At 49.5% G+C, this 18,325-nt stretch overlaps 1 protein-coding gene across 4 annotated transcripts in view; it reads left to right on the top strand.

The window, feature by feature from the left end:
* CD40 (CD40 molecule) overlaps positions 1-18,325 on the top strand; it is a 78,160-nt gene that overhangs the window by 21,917 nt on the left and 37,918 nt on the right. The window contains exon 1 of one of the 4 annotated variants that reach the window (XM_029612035.1): positions 2,001-2,165. The exons of 2 other annotated variants lie outside the window; for them this stretch is intronic. In XM_029612035.1, coding sequence (XP_029467895.1) covers positions 2,121-2,165 — 45 coding nt within the window. In that variant the 5' untranslated portion in view covers positions 2,001-2,120. Of the gene's footprint in view, positions 1-2,000; positions 2,166-18,325 lie in introns of those variants that run through there. One more of the 4 variants, XM_029612034.1, reaches the window with a different exon arrangement.

Raw genomic sequence — 18,325 nt, 5'->3', positions numbered from 1 at the left:
AGCCAGAGGAGGCGGCGCCCAGACTGCGGGGAAGGTAGCGGAGTTGGCGGCAGCCTCCAGGCTGCGAAGAGGAGCATCGAGGGTGGTCTCCTGGCCGCGGAAGAGACGGTGCTGGTAGTGTCCTCCAGGCCGTGGAAGAAGGAAGCGGCAGCCTAGCTGCAAAGAAGGAGCAGAGCTGGCCCCAGGCCGCGAAGAGGGCAAGCGGCAGCGGCAACGATGGCAGTGGCCTCCTGGCCGTGAGAAGAGGCAGAGATGGCGGCGGCCTCCAGGCCGCAGAGGAACTACATTGGCAGCGGTGGCCACTGAGAGGTGAGAGGCTGCTTGTGGCCTAGCCGCAAGCAGCATCGTAACAACACCGACTGGTATAGCTCAGACCAGGGGCAGTTCTATAATGAGGCGGCCGCTTCAGGCGGCAGAATTTTGAGGCGCAAAAAATGCCCCTCTCAGAACGCCACTGAGGCGTCTTCCTCACACTGCCTGCCCTACTGCAGCTGCCTCACACTCATACCTGGGAACTCTCCGGATCTGGCCCAGAGACTCCAGAATTCTGAATGAATTGCTGGGTCTCCAGGCCAACACTTAAAAACTCCGGGTGAGCTGCTGCAGAAGAGAAAGGACCTAGAACAGCGCATGCTCGAAGAAGGAGGAGCATCAGCACCCATGCCCCTGGAAGAAAATGTGAAGCCCAGTGCTGTGCGACAAGAAAGACAAGCAGGAGCGTCGCCCTCCGCAGGAAACTGAAAGCGCAGGAAGAGGAAGAGCAACAGTATCAGGCCGTGCGCTGAAAATAAAACAGGGGCAGAGCAGGCCAATACTACTGGAATGCATGGCCCGCGGGCCTGGGGAAAGAGGAGGCTCCTGTGGCTAGTGAGAAGAGACAATGAGAGTGCGTGTGTGTATGGAAGAGGGAGAGAAGTGAATGAGTGTGTATATATGTATGCATGTATGGCTGTGTGGAAAAGGGAGGGGGTGGGGGGGGGGGATCTCACCCCTTGCCTCAGGCAGCAGATTGCCTTGAGCCGCCCCTGGCTTAGTCCTTCTGATGTAATAATTCACTGGCTGGTATAGCTCAGCCCTCCTGGTGTAAGCAGAGCACTGGCTGGTATAGCACAACCTTCCTGAGATATGTATGGCACTGACTGGTATAGCTCAGTCCTTCTGGTGTAATGGGGCACTGGCTGGTATAGCTCAGCCCTTCTGGTGTAATAGTTCACTGGCTGGTATGGCTCAGCTCTCCTGGTGTAACTAGGCCACTGGCTGGTATAGCACAATCTTCCTGGGATTTGTATGGCACCAACTGGTATAGCTCAGCTATTCTGGTGTAATAGGGCACTGGCTGGTATAGCTCAGCTATTCTGGTGTAATAGGGCACTGGATGGTATGGCTCAGCTCTCCTGGTGTAAGTAGGGCACGGGCTGCTATAGCACAAACTTCCTGGGATTTGTATGGCACTGACTGGTATAGCTCAGCTATCCTGGTGTAAGTAGGGCACTGGCTGGTATAGCTCAGCCCTCTCAGTGCCAGGGCACTGGCTGATATAGCTTAGCCCTCCTGGTATTAGCTGGGCACCACTGCTCAGCCCACCCTGTGTTGGTTTGTTGGTCACTGGTAGCTGGTACATCTCCGCTTTCCTGGGTGTAAGTAGGACACTGGCAGGTATAGCTCAACCCCCTCCCTGTGTTAGTGGGTCACTGTGGGGTATAGCTTAGTCCTTTTGGTGTTGGCTGGGCATCGCCCTCCCGGTATCAATAGGGCACCGTCCGGAGTAGCCCAGCCCTCCCATTTGGCTGGGCACTGCTCGTTCCAAGGCTCAGCTTTCCCGACGTCAGCGGATCCCTCCCGGGGGGGATGTCCCAGCCGCAGCACCGCCTTTTTCTTGCTTCTCCTTCTTCGCGAATGGGTGTCAGTCTGATGACTTCCTGGGATGGGATTGGTTCAGAGGCCGAGGGCGGCCCTCCCCTCCCCTCCCGCGGAGACTGCCCCTCCGATATCGCTACCCTTTGTACTCGCAGCTCCCCGAGAGCGGCTGGTTTGGTTCAATCCTGCTCTCGCTAACTTGACAGTTTCTTTGTGCTCCTCACATAAATCTGGTGTGGGTTTTTTTTTTTTTTTTTTTAACAATGAAAACAAAGCTCTTTTGGCTGTTTCTCTCTTGCAGCTTCCAGGTATGTGGCTATTTGCGCTAGCTCTTTTGTTGTTCATTTAAACTCCCTTTGTCCTAGAATTGGGTGAGTGGCTTCTGTTAGGTTGTTATTAGCCCGCTCCGCGCGCGCCCTGCTCGGGGGGGGGGCAGAAGGGTGGTAGAAGAATGAAGAAACAACAAAGCCGGCGGAGTTTTCATTTGGGGAGGGGGCGTGAGTGGGCCTCGCTTGCTGCCTCTCTTTTTTTTTTTTTTAGGGTGGGGGGATCGCGCCAGCTCGCCAGTCTTTTGTTCGTGTTGCAGGAAGCGGACCTTTCGATCGCTTCCTTTTCTATACTTTCACTTATTTCAGAGAGAAATGTGAAATATTGCCATGGAGTGTGTGTGTGAGCCGATCACTTCTTAGGGGATGTCTTGCTCTATTGTTCTGTATTGCCCCAATAGCGAGTATTGCTTTTGCAGCCACTGTAAACAAATATTATATCTATATATAGGCCATTAAAAAAAAATTCTTCCATTTGAAATAATGCAAGTAAATACCAGCAATCCTTTTGGACATTGTTACCACTGCCATAAGAAGCAAAGTAAGGAAACGTGGTATTTGTACGTTACAAACGTATGATTAATCTAGACCGGGTTACCATTTACAGTTCTTATCTCTAATAAATCTAACAGCTCTTAATTGCTGCATGTGCTAAGAACCCTTAAAAGGGTTTACTGCCTACGTGGCTTTATAGTTTTGTTATTTTTTTCTTCAGAAACCGAAGAGGGGATTTTATGGTTTGGAAATCCCCAGCATCTGGGCTCCATTCTCCCCTTACAGTCCGACGGGAGGAGGAGGAGGACCCAGCGGGGGGCTGGGCAGGTGGGGAGCGGGAGGGGCCCTGAGCGAGGCGCACGGCAGAGCGGTAGGATAGTGTCCGGTGCCTCGGACACTATCCTACGGCTGACCTCTGACACTGTTATTATTAATCAAAGGCTTGGCTAGTTTCACTTTCAGTCTGAAAGGCAGTGACTTGATATTGGCTTTCTCAGAACCGTAGTGGAGCACATTCAACACTGTATGTGTCTGAGGAGTATTTATTTGTATTGCGCCTTTATCCTAAACTCTGCATACAGTCAAATTGACAAAAGCACAACAGTTTGCAGAAAAGGTTTTTATACATCTGATTCTCCCTTTTTATTTTTTTGTCATTTTGGGTAGGGGAGGGATTTCAGCAAGATTAAATTATTCTGTGCTGGTATGTGATGGTGACATAAAATACTTTTTGCATGAGTAATCTAATGTAATCCCAATCTAGGTTACATAACATGTAACCAGTTGCTGGGAGTACAAACATTTCACTGGTCACTGCGGTTTGTTTTTTTTTTAAATGGCCAGCCAGATGTAGTGGACCGGGCTCAGAGAGTGATCTTTACTGGACAGGGAAACTTTTCCTCTTTGTGGATAAACTTACTCTCTTCCCCCCCCCCCCCCCCCCCCCCATGAACTGTGTGGTCATACAAATGACAATCCAGAATACTCTCACCCAAACCCTGTAATAAGGAGCTCAGGCCCCACTGTGAATTGGTGGTTCCAATAGCGCCAAATTTATTTAACCACAAAAATAGGGCGTATTCAACAAGTGCTTCCACAGTAAGCCTGCATCCAGTAGCAAAAAATGTTTTAGCAACACGACAAATTTCTTATCGCAAAGGATTAATTATTGGCAAAATCCAGCGCATGAGAAACGTTTGCGCGCACAGCCCACAAAAAAATTAGAGGGAGCGCTGGTTGGGACTTTAGTGCATACTTTTTTGATTTTCAAAAGTTTGCTTATAAAGTCTCTCAGCAATATTACATGCACCCAATAGCAAGTATCATTGTGTGCACATAGTTTTGCCAGGATAATTTTGAATGCAAATTTATACATGTAAATTCATTTAGAAAATTGGTGTAATTTAGGCATATAACAGCCCCCGAGTTTATGCAACTTGTTATAAATTTACCCCCTTAAGGAACTCTGTTGCCTTAAGTATTCTGGGTGATTTTACTCTACTTCTTATGTAGCCCTGTTACTGGTGAGAATGTTTCTTTAACATAGTATTGTCGCAGAAAAAGATTAAATGGGCCATCCAGACTGCCCAGCAAGTTTCCCATGGCAGCAACTACCACTCCTTGCAGGTTACTCGTAAGTGTCCGCTCTGTGCAGGTTACCCCCATGCCTTATGTTATGGATAGTAAGACTTACAAGCAAAACCAAGCAACTGTTAAACCTATAACAAAATTACTGTAACATCTTTACATGGTGAGCAGCCTTCCTGATAATGTAGACAATGCTGTTTGAGCATTCTTTGCTTTTGGACTTGGCTGTAGAAGCTTTATCCCCAATGCCAGTGTATCTGTACCCCAGGGCTCAGTATTGGCTGTCTTCAGAATCCAATACCTTTTTTTCCCTGCCCCGCTCTCAAAGTGGACAGCTATGTTATAGTTCTGTCAAAATCAAGAAGGCTAATTGGTTAAGGTTAGGAATGCCCCGTGCTCTGGGCAGGTTATCCCCATACACCTTTTCCTTCATTATCATCCTCCAGTGTCTATCCCATGCCCCTTTTAATTTGTTCATGGCTTTCGTCCTCACGTCACCACCTCTTCCGGAAGGGCATTTCAGGCATCCACCACCCTCTCCATGAAAAAAATATTTCCTTATGTTGGTTCTGAGTTTTCCCCCTTGGGTTTTCATGTCATGACTTTGATACCAAAATTCCTCCCTTACCTTATAACTTTCTCTGACACAATTTGAGAAGAGAGAGAGTTGGTTTTTTGTTTTGTTTTTTTTGACCAAGGAGTTTTCGCCTCCTCCTTGGAGTCCTTCTCAATCAGAACCTTCAATACTGGAATTGCCAGATACCCCAAGGGCAGTGGGAGCAGGTAGCAGAGGCACCAGGAGCCTGGCACTTCAGCAGTAAGCCACACCTTGTTGTGAGGCCAACATCCCACTCCTTGTGCACTTTATTAGGATTTGAAAATTAATTTTTTTAATGTAATTAGGCAGTACTCGAATCTCTCAATTTTAAGCTGGAATGTTTGGCAGTCAAGCAAGGAGCAGCAATTCTTTCTACCACTTCTGTAATCTGCTACAGAGAGCTCCGAGGTAAACGTTAATACCTCAGTCTCAATGGATAACACGATTCTATGCAGGGGATTTATAAGGAGTGACGGTACTTTGCTGCCGACAACTTGTAGAGCAAAACTCTACAGTTTTAGAAAGAAGCCTTGGGGACAGTGCAGCATTTTGTTAACAAAGATGAATAACGAGATGCAAACTAGCTTGCTCTATGCTACACATAGGGGGGGTGGCGGCGGTATGTATGTTATCCGATTACACAGAAAAGCCCACCAACCACTTGGCAGGATGTTGCAGAGGTTTTGCCATTGCCTTCTGCAGCTCACAGCACCTGGCCTTTCTTTCCAGGTACTAGATAGGCCCAACCCTGCTTAACTTCCAAGATGGGAGGGGTTCAAGCTTACTAAGGCTGCTATTGTAGGGGGCCCACAGGAGTAACATATGGAGCTGCTCTTCAGCTATGAAGGCGGCGGGGGGGGAGAGCACTCTGTACCAGGGCTTAGTCCATGCGCAGGCACACAGACACCTGGTGTCTCTTCTCCTTAATTTCTCGGATCCAAGAAAAGGGCAGGGCACACATGCAGGTTTCCAAAAAAATAAAAACAGAGTGTTCAATGGAAGTTAGTCGGCACCCTGGACATTTTGCTCCTTGAAACATCCGCAATCACAGCAATAAATTGAGTCCAAAGGATCGGTGTCTGTGGTCCCTTGATCTTTTCCCAGGGCCCTTGTCTTCCCTTGGAAGGAATGTCAGGGCTTGGGTTGAGACTGGAAAGGGTTCTCCTATCCATGACGGATCTCGCTTGCACAATTCCCGGGCTCCACTTCATGCTCTTGAATTCTCCCAAACTCTCCTGTGCTCCTGGATGAAACTCCAGTTTCCTCCTCTCTCTTCCCAGCTCTGGATTTCACTTGCTATCCAGTCCTTTTTTTCCACAGCCCTTTTAGAGGGAGCGGGGATCTTTCAGCCTGAAGGATCCAAAAAATAAATATATATTGCAAACAGGGAAAAATCATTTTTTTTTTCCTTCCCCAGCCCTTTCTCTCAGGCAGGAAGGGGTGGATGAAAAACCTAGCAACAAAAGTCGCTTATACTCAAAAGCACACAAAATCGCAGTGATCCGTTTCACCAGCTGCTAAGTACAGGCTGGCCAACTGATTTCTTTTTCTTCCTATTTTTCTCAGCAGAGGAGGCTGAGCCAATACTGACAAGGACAGGGGGAACTACAACAATCAGGCCTTCTCCCTGACACTCCAAATGCCACATTCGGCCACCTGCGACCATTGCAGCAGCCTCCAGCTGGGGGTGTTGTGGCAGGATGGTACATTCCACCAGCCCAGACTGCTTAGGCCTAACCACTGGCCCACGTTCTCTGGTAATCCCGGTAGGGTTATACACATACCACTGGTCTTGACGAGACCCATAATTGGTTCCATGGTGTATGGGGGCTCTGTGGGGATTACTGTACCCCAGGGAGAATGCAGTACTCTAGGGGACCTAGAGGGGTAAAATGTTACACTGATATAGGGAGCCTTGTGGGAGTAAGACACTACAGGCCTTAAAGACAACAACACACTATTGTGCTATAAAGTTGTACAGGGGGACTCAGCAAGAATAATTCATTACTCTATTAAGCACAAATATGCGGAACCTAAATATTTTAAATAAAAAAAAATAGTGACGTGGAACAACGTGGAGATCCCCATCCACATGATAAATGTGAACTTCCAAAAGGTGACAGCGCACTGGACTTAATCGAAACATAACTGAATTGGAGAACGTAATTAGCATAAAAGCCAACCTTTCGGTTCAGAATTGAACCTCCCTGAGGGCAGATGTTCCATAGCGGTTTAAATTTCGGTGACCTGCCACTGCCACCGCATTCTGGTTAGTTACATTACCCTGTGTTAAACTTGTGGCTCTCTTCCCGTAGGGCTGCTGTAGGGGACAATGCTAGTGTGTCATGCAGGATCCCAAGGAACAGAGAGCTGGGAGTTTTTATAGTGTGGTTTTGTTGTTGGGTGGTTTTTTTTTTTTTGACTCCTGCTCTTTTGGGTCTCCAGCCCAATTGGAACCAATGCTGATATCCTGGTGCAAAGAGCCTTCATTTGCAACCACTTTGGGATCTTTTTCTCCCCTTTTTTATATTGGCCCATGCCGCTGCCCCCTCCCCCATCCCCCCCAATGTACCTGGTCCGGTCATTGCAGCAATGGTCCTGGGCCAGGGGTCATGCAGCAGTTTTTCTGGAGCCCTGCAATTCTAGGCCCTGAATCCAGCTACCGGGTGTTGTGCTTGGTCACGATTCCCTCTCCCGGGGGACTGTTTTTAGCAACATTTTATAAATCATTTCTAAAGCGCTTACAGCTTCAGTTTTGTCTGTCCGTTGGCCTGTGATTCTGACGTCACAGACAGCGTGTGGTAGCGGGTGGGCAAAGCCAAACTATATAAGCTCTGGCCCTGTGGAGGACTGGCAGCAAAATGGCCGACAGGGAGCCCAGGCCCCACCTGCCGAAGATCAGATGGCAGCGGGGAGTCTAGGACCTGGTGGCTGGAGCTTGCGCCGCCTCACTGCTGCAGCTGCCCCTGCCAAAGTCTTTACCCGCTGACTGCATGGCCTGCTGCAGTGCAAGCAGGTAGGATAGAGAGTGAGCATGGGGGGAGGGGAGTGGAGGGGTGCATGAGGGAAAGCAGGGAACAAATACACACCTCTGCCCCTCCCCCCTATACAAACACACACATACACCCCTCCACCCCCCACACCCCATCCCCCTATACATACACACACATACACACCTCCACCCCCCGCACTCCCTCCCCCTATACATACACACACATAAACATCTCCACCCCCCCGCACCCCCTCCCCCTACACATGCACACACATAAACACCTCCACCCCCTCCGCACCCCCTCCCCCTATACAAACACACACATACACACCTCCACCCCCTGCACTCCCTCCCCTATACATACACACACATACACACCTCCACCCCCCTGCACTCCCTCCCCCCTATACATACACACACATACACACCTCCACCCCCCCCGCACTCCCTCCCCTATACAAACACACACATACACACCTCCACCCCCCTGCACTCCCTCCCCCTATACATACACACACATACACACCTCCACCCCCCCGCACCCCCTCCCCCTATACAAACACACACATACACACCTCCACCCCCCTGCACCCCCTCCCCCTATACAAACACACATACACACCTCCACCCCCCCGCACCCCCTCCCCCTATACAAACACACACATACACACCTCCACCCCCTGCACTCCCTCCCCTATACATACACACACATACACACCTCCACCCCCCCCGCACTCCCTCCCCCTATACAAACACACACATACACACCTCCACCCCCCTGCACTCCCTCCCCCTATACATACACACACATACACACCTCCACCCCCCGCACCCCCTCCCCCTATACAAACACACACATACACACCTCCACCCCCCTGCACCCCCTCCCCTATACAACACACATACACACCTCCACCCCCCCCGCACCCCCTCCCCCTATACAAACACACACATACACACCTCCACCCCCTGCACTCCCTCCCCCTATACATACACACACATACACACCTCCACCCCCCGCACTCCCTCCCCCTATACATACACACACATAAACATCTCCACCCCCCCGCACCCCCTCCCCTACACATGCACACACATAAACACCTCCACCCCCTCCGCACCCCCTCCCCCTATACAAACACACACATACACACCTCCACCCCCTGCACTCCCTCCCCTATACATACACACACATACACACCTCCACCCCCCCGCACTCCCTCCCCCTATACAAACACACACATACACACCTCCACCCCCCTGCACTCCCTCCCCCTATACATACACACACATACACACCTCCACCCCCCGCACCCCCTCCCCCTATACAAACACACACATACACACCTCCACCCCCCTGCACCCCCTCCCCCTATACAAACACACATACACACCTCCACCCCCCCGCACCCCCTCCCCCTATACAAACACACACATACACACCTCCACCCCCTGCACTCCCTCCCCTATACATACACACACATACACACCTCCACCCCCCCGCACTCCCTCCCCCTATACAAACACACACATACACACCTCCACCCCCCTGCACTCCCTCCCCCTATACATACACACACATACACACCTCCACCCCCCGCACCCCCTCCCCCTATACAAACACACACATACACACCTCCACCCCCCTGCACCCCCTCCCCCTATACAAACACACATACACACCTCCCCTCCCCCTATACAAACACACACATACACACCTCCACCCCCTGCACTCCCTCCCCCTATACATACACACACATACACACCTCCACCCCCCGCACCCCCTCCCCCTATACAAACACACACATACACACCTCCACCCCCTGCACCCCCTCCCCCTATACAAACACACACATACACACCTCCACCCCCTGCACCCCCTCCCCCTATTCAAACACACACATACACACCCCCTCCCCCCTGCACCCCTCCCCCTTTACAAACACACACATATACACCCCCCACCTGCTCCCACAGCCATCCACCAGGTAGCAGCTGCAAGACACACAGTTATAAAATGCGTTATTTTTACCTTATTTTGATGTCTCTGCTAGTGGTTGCAGCAGTTGGCTGAACATTACAGCAATACCGGCATTTGCGCCTGGAGTTTTTTACTCTGTGGTTTAACGTTAGGAAACCAGACTTGGTTTGGGTGTGGTGATCAGAAAGGTAGTACTGTGTGAACCCACCTAAAATTCAGATGGTTGAGAGGAAGCCAATAACATTTAGCTTTATTAGGCTAAGCAATGCTTTAGGACTGGAAGAAGGGAGAGGGAGAAACTTTTAGAAACTTCAACAGCTGGGCATCTTGAGCACATTGCCATGGACCTCCCCCTCCCCCACCAGGCCACGTCTGACCTTGAGGGGAAGGAGAGGGGGCGGCAGTACCGGCTGTGGCTAGAGGACAGCAAAAACCTGAACTTCTTACTGTACAGGCTGCCTCTCTTAGGAGATCCCTCCGAGGGAGCTTAACCTCTTGGAATTTGCTCTCTCCCGATCCTCAGTTTTTGGGTGAACGGAGAAGAACGCGATCTGTAACTTGGCGCTTTTTCCAGCAGACTCTGGGCATGTTGCCAGAGGTTGAGGAAGAGAAGCAGAATCCGCTCTAGATCGCAGTAGCGCCTTGTGGGTAAGGTGCAGAGTTCGGGAACCCAGACTTAAATCCTTTCTGTGTGATTATGGGCGCGATCCTGCCTTTCCTTCCCAAAAACAGGTGCTTGGCCCCTTTGGTTTTTCCCCTGATCCAGTGGTTATTTTGTAAGTGAAACCCCCCCTCTCAAGAGACACAGGCTACCTAAGGAAAAACATACTGGATAGGGGGGGGGGGGGGGAGAAATGTGTGCCTGTACCCACTTTCGCTCTGCCACCCCCCCTCCGTCCCTTCCTCTTCCCGCCCCACTTTCCCACAGGTGTGAGATGGGCGGCAGCTAATGGGTTGAGCTCTGCCAGCTGCCCATTGCACAGGATGGGTGGACAGTGGCCCTGATGCATTCGGTGGGCAGGATGAGCTCCGGCAGGCAGGCAGCCAGCCCAACCCATCCCTGCACAGTGAGCATTTTTGAAACTTGCAGGCCAGGTCCTGGCACCGGCTGGCTGCTGATCTTGTGAGATTATTAGCAAAGAAGTGCCAGCATCTTCCCCCCCCCCCCCCCCCCGAGATTTGAAAAATTATTTAACTATTGCTCATGTCCTCCAACGTTCAGAGCGGGTTACATAAGAGCAAACATAAAATGCAGACACAACATATCAATACATAAAAACAGCATCTCAATACCATCAAAATGCTTGTACCTTAGTACCTTGAGCTGCGGAAACTTATGAAAAGCTTCTGGGTTGGTGTCCCGGCCAGAACAACATAAAATCACCTCTGCTATATTTCTGCCTCCTCTGAGGACAGCACTTAGGAGATGCTGTGGCTTATCTTAAGGGTTACAGGTAGGGAATCACTAACACGCACACACGGCACCACTTCAATGGAACCCTTACAGGATATGTGGTGAGCATCTCGCATACTCTCACTTTGTGGTTTACTCACTTCAACTTTGGCAGGAGGTTCCTGTGGGTGTGAGAAAAGTGACGCACGTGGCCAAGCACTGAGCTAGCCCTGTGTACTGCACTGGAAGCTGCTTCAAAGCAACAGGTTTATTTATACGAACCGTGATGCCAAGAAGTGGCGCTCTCATGTGACTGCTTTGGGGAAAACCCAAGATTCTGTTTCATTTTCGATCCGCCAAAATTAAATAATTTGGGGTAATGTATCTATCTTACCCCCCTTCCATACAATCTGCCACTGATTATAGCTTTCACTTGTTAAAAGGTATTAGAAAGATGAGGGAAGGTGGTTTATGAAAACTGTTTTGCCAGATTAAGCTCATCGCCTTGGAAAAGAGAGAACGCTTGGGGAGGGCTACGATAGTGTAACTTCCCCTTAATAAAATTAACCCAGCAGTTCATCAGCAAGACGGGGCTTCCTCTGACTCCCAGCGATTCTTATACCTAGCGACTCCACTTTTTGAATCAGCCTGATGATTTCTTCCTGCACCAAAATCCTCTCAAAACAGAGCACAGAACCCCCCCACTTGCTCCAGAACGAGCTCCTTTATCGTTGTAGTAGATTTACAATTAAATTTCCCTTGACAGTTCACTCTGGTAGAAGTCTTACTCCTGGAGGAATTAGGCCCGACACTTAATTTTTTTTTTAATTAAAATTTTCACAAAATACAGCAAGAAGAACAAAGTCAAAATGACAAAGGTGCATAAAACAGAAACTTATACAGAGAGTACATTAATAAAATGTTGAGTAACAAGCAAGTAGGGAATTGCACACAGGTAATTAAAAAAAAAAAAAAAAAAAAAAAAAAAAAGATCCATCCAGGTAACTAAAACATTGTGTGCAAAGATGATATGGACCGATCAGTTCAGTAATAAAATGTATAGGTATATGGACAGGTAACCCAAATAGTGGGACCAGATACAGCGTTTAACATGGGAAGACCTGCACGCAGGTTCCCTGCAAAATTTAGAAAAGGGCCCCAAATTCATGGTACATTGTGATATTTATCCTGGAGATAAAAAGTGCGAATCTCCATTGAAAAAACCCTTCTGAACACTTTGTATCCAGAGTGTGTAAGTCGGAAGATTGCAGGCTTCCATTTTCTGAGCATTGTTTCGCAGGTGAATCATTAATGGGATATCCCCAGAGTGAGAAGAGGTGGAATCTGGAACAGGAAACCCTAGTAAAATTATGGCTGGGTCAAATGGAAGGGAGACTTTTAGTGATGTCTTATATCCACAATTTGACCTTTTTCCAGTACACTGTTACTGAGGACAGGTCCAGCACACGTGAATCAAGGTTCCTACCTCACCACAGCCCCTCCAGCACCTATCATTGTCGCCGTTTCATTTTATGTAACTGAATAAGGGTATGGTACAATATTTTATATCCATTTTCTTTAATGAATTACCCTTAAAGAGTCACCAAATCATGTGGTCCCATTGCATCAAAAGCATTAAGGCTTATTGGCTAAAGGTAGTAATCCCTTGCCTTCTGTTAAGGGTAGTAATTGCTGTTAAGGTTACCCCCATGCTTATCAGTTCCTCAGACTGTAAAAGTCTGGGCCCTTGTTGATTGTTGTCTGAATGCAGCTTCCATTTTCCCCTGCCATTGAAGCGGAGAGCAATATTGCAGACACATCAAAAGCATCAAGGTTTATTGATTGATAGTAACCACCGCACCAGCAAGTTACCCCCATGCACCCCTTTCTTCATTCCCATCCTCTAGCCTTTAGGGATCCACAGTGTTTATCCCATGCCCCTTTGTCTTTACTACCTCCCCCGGAAGGGCATTCCAGGCATCCACCACCCTCTTCATGAAGATATATTTCCTGACGTTTGTTCTGAGTTGTTCCTCCTGGATTTTCATTTCATGACACCTGGTTCTACTGATTTTTTTCCAATGGAATAGGTTCGTAGTTTGTGCATCATTAAAGCCTTTCAGGTTATCTGAAAGTCTGTATCATGTCTCCTATGCATCTACTCTCTTCCAGGGTATACATATTTAGATCCTTCAGCCTTTTCTCATAATTCTTCTGATTCTGACCCCATACCATTTTGGTCGCTCTTCTTTGGACCACCTCTATCCTGCCTTTATCCTTTTTGAGATAAGGGCTCCAGAACTGAACAAGGTACTCCAGGTGAGATCCCACCAAGGACCTGTACAAGGGCATTATCACCTCTTTTTTTTTCCTACTGCTTATTCCTCTCTCTATGCAGCCCAGCATTCTTCTGGCTTTAGCTATCGTCTTGTCACATTGCATTGCCATCTTCAGCTCATCAGACATTATCACACCAAGGTCCCTCTCCCAATCCATGTGCATTAGTCTTTCACCGCCCATCACATACATCTCTTTTGGATTGCCGCACCCCAGATGCATGACTCTGCACTTCTTGGCATTGAATCCCAGCTGCCAAATCTTTGACCACTCTTCAAGCTTTTCAAAATTACTTTTCATTCTCTCCAATCCTTCTGGCGTGTCCACTCTGTTGCAGATCTTAGTATCATCCACAAATAGACAAACTTTACCTTCTATCCCTTCTGCAATATTGCTTACAAAGGTATTGAACAGAACCGGTCCCAAAATCAATCTCTGTCTCCTGTCAGTCAACCAATTTGTAATCCACTCCACCATCTTGGCGCCCACTCCTAAACTTCTCATTTTATTCACAAGGCTATGCAGCACCATATAAAAAGCGTTGCTGAAATCCAAGTAAATCATATCGTGTGGTCTTCCTTGATCCAATTCTCTATTCACCCAATCAAAAAAATCAATCAGATTTATCTGACAGGACCTTCCCCTGGTGAATGCATTCTGCCTTGGGTCCAGCATCTCACCAGCTTGTAGATTAGTTCACGATCCTTTCCTTCAGCAGAGTCTCCATTAATTTTCCCACCACTGAGGTGAGGCTAACTGGCCTGTAGTTTCCAGCCTCCTCTCTGATACTACTCTTGTGAAGCAGGGCCACCACAGCTCTTCTCCTACTTCCAGGGATCTATTGAACAGGTCCTTCAGTGGACCCACCAGCACATCTCTGAGCTCTCTCAGTATCTTGGGATGTACCTTATCCACTTCCACTTTTCCTAGCTCTTCCTATACATTCTTTTCTGTAAAAGGAGTTTCATCTACCCCATCTCCATCTATGGTCTTGATAACCAGCAGTAGTCCTTCTCCAGGGTCATCTTTAGTGAACACTGAACTAAAGTATTTGTTTAATATTTCTGCCGTTTCTTCTTCTATCTCCACACATTGCTCCTTGTCACCTTTCAGTTTCACTCTACCACTTTGGGCCTTCCTTCTTTCTCTGATATATCTGAAAAAAGTTTTGTCACCTAGCTTTACCTCTTTGCCAATCCTTTTTTTCTGTTTGACCTTTTGCTTTCCTGATCTCTTTCTTCATCTCCCTCAGGTGTGCCAGGTTTTCTTCCCTCTTTTTAGGATCCTTTATACGTCTTCTTGAACGCTGTTCTTTTTGCCTTTTATTTTTTCAGCTGTTTCTTCCTCTTGATGCCTTTCTAACACACAGCTTTGCTGCCTCTGTAATAGCTCCTTTTAACTTGGCCCACTCTTCCACCGCGCCCATTTTCTCCCAGCCTTCCAGTTCTTCCTCCAGCTTCATCTCCGTTTTGTCAGTCTCTTTATTTTTCAAATTCAACTCGGCTCTTCGTTTTTCTTCTCTGTCTCTTATTTGCAATATTAAACCATTACCGTCTGATCACTGGTGCTCAGGCTGGCACTGTACCCTCCCCACCCCCACCCTTGCCTCTCTCTTCCTTTTCCCTCCAGCATCTGCCCCCCCCCCCTTGCCTCTTTTCTCTCCTCCTTCAGTATAAAAACTTCTGAGACTTGCCCTCTTTGGAGGCAATTTTGAAACCAGCCGTGGGGCATACAAGCGCACAGCACCACACCTGTGGACCTGCAAACATATTCTCAAAGAGAAATTCCCGGTGAAGGGTCCCTTTGAAAATTCAGGCTGTGCCTGCAATCATTTCCCTCCCTCGACCTCATCCTGCCCTTTTACCCACGTGAACAGCTTTGAAAAAGATCCCCCCCTATGTATTACGTTGGTAATGTGTACACATTGTCAGAATCTCAATAAAGTTTCCTAAATCTGAATTGAGAAGGAAGATAGAGCGAGCAGCCATGTTTTTGGACAAGGTAAAATGTTCGGATAATCGCAGAGAGAGGTGCTTCACTGACCTTGCAGCATGGGCACAGCCTTCCCAGTTACTCTTGGGGGGGAATACAGCACAGAATACCCCTCTTTCTTGTGCAGACATTTTAATTCTCCCTGCAGAATTCAGGCAGATGAGGTGGGATGATAGAAGAAAGAGCTATGCAAATGGAGCCACTGGGGTCTCCAGGACACACACCACTCTTCCTGTCCCCCACCGGTCTGTCAGTCCCTTTACTCACCATGGGCTGGATTTTATAAATTAGCGCGAGCGTGTACTTTTGTTCACGCGATTTTAATAGATACACGCGTATCCATTAAAATCCGGGGTCGGCGCGCGCAAGGCTGTCCAAAATCGGCAGCCTGCGCGCGCCGAGCCGCGCAGCCTGCCTCGTTCCCTCCGAGGCCTCTCCGAAATTGGAGCGGCCTCGGAGGGAACTTTCCTTCCACCCCCCCGCACCTTCCCTTCCCTTCCCCTACCTAACCCACTCCCCCGGCCCTATCTAAACCCCCCCTACCTTTGTCTGCAAAGTTACCCCTGCTGGAAGCAGGCGTAACTTTGCGCACGCTGGCCGGCTGCCCTGCTCCATGTTCTGGTCCCGGGGGCTGGTCCGGAGGCCGCGGCCACGCCCCCGGGCCAAAACCACGCCCGCGGTGCCGTCCCCTAAATGTCGCGTCACGCGCGACACGCCCCCAAAATGCCGCGTCACTCCGGGCACATCCCCGACACGCCCCCCGGTGCAAGCCCTGGGACTTACGCGCATCCCAGGGCTTGCGCGCGCCACCGAGCCTATGCAAAATAGGCTCGGCGCGCGCAGGGGGGGTTTGGGGTAGGCTTTCGGGGGGTATGGGCGTATCCCTTTGAAAATCTACCCGCTTGTTTTGACGCTGGCTGCCAGAACAGCAGCTAAATTTGAGCTATGCGGTGCCCGAACTCCCGCAGTGTTCTCTCACAGTCGGATGCAATAAGATGCGCGGTAAAATAGCGCCCGTTTTCCTAACTGTGCACAACCACCTCTCCTGTGCGCCCGATGCTATATTAAAATGAGCTGTTGCGTTAAAAAGGATGCACCAGGGAGAAACTCTGTGTCCCTAGTGCTCAAATGCATCGGGCTCCCAGGAGACGTGGCTGGGCGCCCACAACTGCAGTGAGCGCTCAATAGGAGAGTCCATTTTATCCCACCTCAGTTGCCATTACATTATTTTTAAACTCTTAATCAACACAAGCAGTAGATCTACAGTTGCCTGTGGTTCCTCCTCGGAGAACAGTATTTTTTATTTTTCTCAAGAGCCCTTGGCTTGTGGTATGACTTAATGCCAGCTGGAGTTAAACTTCCTGTGTTAAACAATGTGCCTTGGGTGCCCGGAGATTTACTGCATTGGGGGTAATAGCTACATAGAATTTACATGTGATTAGTGCTATCAGCTATGCAGTTGTTTGGGCGCGTAGTTTGGATGCACTGGTCCCCTTATTGCATCGGATGTTAGTTGAGTGTGTCCAAAGCCCCTTAGTCTCCCGGTCTTACAAGAACAATGCAGCTAAAACATACCGGGCACTGCATGATGCCAGAAGGCAACGGCTAATCTGGGGGTGGGGCTGGCATGAGTATCAGACTAATCTGCTGGTGGGGCTGGCATGAGTATCAGACTAATCTGGGGGTGGGGCTGGCATGAGTATCAGACTAATCTGGGGGTGGGGCTGGCATGAGTATCAGACTAATCTGGGGGTGGCGCTGGCATGAGTATCAGACTAATCTGGGGGTGGCGCTGGCATGAGTATCAGACTAATCTGGGGGTGGGGCTGGCATGAGTATCAGACTAATCTGGGGGTGGCGCTGGCATGAGTATCAGACTAATCTGGGGGTGGCGCTGGCATGAGTATCAGACTAATCTGGGGGTGGGGCTGGCATGAGTATCAGACTAATCTGGGGGTGGGGCTGGCATGAGTATCAGACTAATCTGGGGGTGGCGCTGGCATGAGTATCAGACTAATCTGCGGGTGGGGCTGGCATGAGTATCAGACTAATCTGGGGGTGGCGCTGGCATGAGTATCAGACTAATCTGGGGGTGGCGCTGGCATGAGTATCAGACTAATCTGCTGGTGGGGCTGGCATGAGTATCAGACTAATCTGGGGGTGGGGCTGGCATGAGTATCAGACTAATCTGGGGGTGGGGCTGGCATGAGTATCAGACTAATCTGGGGGTGGGGCTGGCATGAGTATCAGACTAATCTGGGGGTGGGGCTGGCATGAGTATCAGACTAATCTGGGGGTGGCGCTGGCATGAGTATCAGACTAATCTGCTGGTGGGGCTGGCATGAGTATCAGACTAATCTGGGGGTGGGGCTGGCATGAGTATCAGACTAATCTGGGGGTGGCGCTGGCATGAGTATCAGACTAATCTGGGGGTGGCGCTGGCATGAGTATCAGACTAATCTGGGGGTGGGGCTGGCATGAGTATCAGACTAATCTGGGGGTGGGGCTGGCATGAGTATCAGACTAATCTGGGGGTGGCGCTGGCATGAGTATCAGACTAATCTGGGGGTGGGGCTGGCATGAGTATCAGACTAATCTGGGGGTGGCGCTGGCATGAGTATCAGACTAATCTGGGGGTGGCGCTGGCATGAGTATCAGACTAATCTGGGGGTGGGGCTGGCATGAGTATCAGACTAATCTGGGGGTGGCGCTGGCATGAGTATCAGACTAATCTGGGGGTGGCGCTGGCATGAGTATCAGACTAATC

This window comes from Rhinatrema bivittatum, chromosome 8 (genome assembly GCF_901001135.1).
Source record: "Rhinatrema bivittatum chromosome 8, aRhiBiv1.1, whole genome shotgun sequence".
Lineage (NCBI taxonomy): Eukaryota > Metazoa > Chordata > Amphibia > Gymnophiona > Rhinatrematidae > Rhinatrema > Rhinatrema bivittatum.
Note: the sequence above shows the minus strand (reverse complement) of the source record. Positions and strands in the feature narration are given on the sequence as shown.